Raw genomic sequence first — 1,827 nt, 5'->3', positions numbered from 1 at the left:
CGAAGCTAACGGAAATTCTGTAGCTTCGTCATGAGCAAGTTGATTCAGGACTCTCGTGGCTTGAAATGGTGCCGAAGCGGAACCGTACGTGACGGTTAGTAGATGGTATTCGTTTAGCGGCTCGTCCTTGCTTCGTCGACAGAAAATTCTTTGATAGTCAGTATCGTCAGAATGAATCCAGATTTGCCGATACATCTTAGCGAGATCAGCGGTTATAGCGATGGCTGGTAGTCGAAATCAAATAAGTAGCTTGATAAGATCGTCTTGTAGTTTTGGCCCAATTAGAAGAGTGTCATTCAGTGACAATCCATTCGTTGTTTTCACCGAGGCGTCGAAAACGAACCGTAGTTTCGTAGTTGTGCTGGATTCCTTCAATACTGCATGGTGAGGTAGGTAGTAATTCGTTGCTTCTTTCGTAGGTTGAGCCAGCTCCATGTGACCCATGGCCAAATATTTGTCCATGAATTGTTTATATTGTTCGTAGATGTGTGGGTTTGATTGTAGTCGACGTTCGGTCAGCATGAATCGACGTTTTGCTATATCTCTCGATGCTCCAAGATCTTCAGTTGTGTAACGAAAAGGTAGACGTACGATGTATCTTCCCGTATCTTCTCGAGAGTGCGTTGATTTGAAATGTTCTTCACATTGAATTTCGGTGTTTGTATGAATCTGGTCATGTAGTTGACAATGATTAACCGATATTGACCGTTCGCTGTCCGTTGTGGAAACTGGTCCGGATACTGCCGAACCAAATATGGTATTGAAGGCACCTGGGGAACCTCGTGGACGCTTGCATTGACCATTTCGTATGACGTCAACGAATGTATCGCTGCCAAGTAGAATGTCAATTGCTCCTGTTTTGTTGAAATCTAGATCTGCTAGGTTGAGTCCCTTTAGTTGTGGCCAGTTCCGAGGGTTGACGGTATGGCTTGGTAGGTCGCCGGTTACTCTTTTGAGAACGTAGACTTCAACGGTTAGTACGATGTTGCTGTTGATACGTGATTTGATTCTCAGTGAGGTTGCACTGTGACAGGACCCACCTCCAGTTGATCCGATTCCAGAGATGGCGACATTGATCTTGGTTATCTTCAAGTTAAGGCCTTGAGCGCATCGTTCCGTGAAGAAACTTGCTTCCGAACCGGAATCTAGCAAGGCTCTGACGGCGTGGAATTGACCGTTGTAGTCCATTACTTGGACTAAAGCTGTTGATAGCAAGACTCCAGTAGAGGATCTTGATGTCATTACCTTCTTGATTTGACTAGTTGGCAATGGTGTCTACGAGATTACGAAGCTCTGATCCAGATTCGTGAGTGATGTTTGGCTGTTTGAACATCCGATTGATATGTGTCTCGATGATGTGACGATGATTGTTGTACCGCTTCATGAGAATATCGCACGCTTCGGCGTAGTTGTTGTCCGTCACGGGAATGGAAGAAATCAAGAGAGCTGCTTCGTTTCAGAGTGACGTCTTGAGATATTGGAATTTTTGGCATCCTGATAAGGACTTGTTATCGTGTACCGTCGCTGTGAACAGGTCATGGAATGAAACCCATTCAGTGTAGTTGCTTCCAAATATTTGAGCTCTATCTTGGGTAACTTGATATCGGCTGTTTGACGAACGGCCGCCGGCTGTCGTGATGGGGTCTTGGTATTGAGAATTATTTGAAATTTAGTGGTCAACGCTTCTAGACGTTCAATGAGAGTATCAAATTCGTGATCATGACCGTCTACGTCTGCTGGTAAACAGGTGCTAGTAATAACTTGGTGACATTGTTCTAGTTCATTTGTATGCTTTTCAATCTTGCTGAGATACAACCTGATTGCAGT

General features: G+C 44.5%; 1 protein-coding gene across 1 annotated transcript; it reads right to left on the bottom strand.

Annotated features, from left to right (window-relative positions):
- Positions 1-237: 237 nt before the first annotated feature.
- Positions 238-1,242, bottom strand: LOC149959009 (uncharacterized). The gene has a single exon (XM_090167309.1). It carries the CDS (start codon positions 1,240-1,242, stop codon positions 238-240), a length of 1,005 nt encoding a protein of 334 aa, XP_090023435.1.
- Positions 1,243-1,827: the final 585 nt, after the last annotated feature.

This window comes from Leiobunum rupestre, chromosome 2 (assembly GCF_980474605.1).
Source record: "Leiobunum rupestre chromosome 2, qqLeiRupe1.1.hap1, whole genome shotgun sequence".
NCBI classification, from domain to species: domain Eukaryota; kingdom Metazoa; phylum Arthropoda; class Arachnida; order Opiliones; family Sclerosomatidae; genus Leiobunum; species Leiobunum rupestre.
This window is presented reverse-complemented; position numbering and strand designations above follow the sequence as displayed.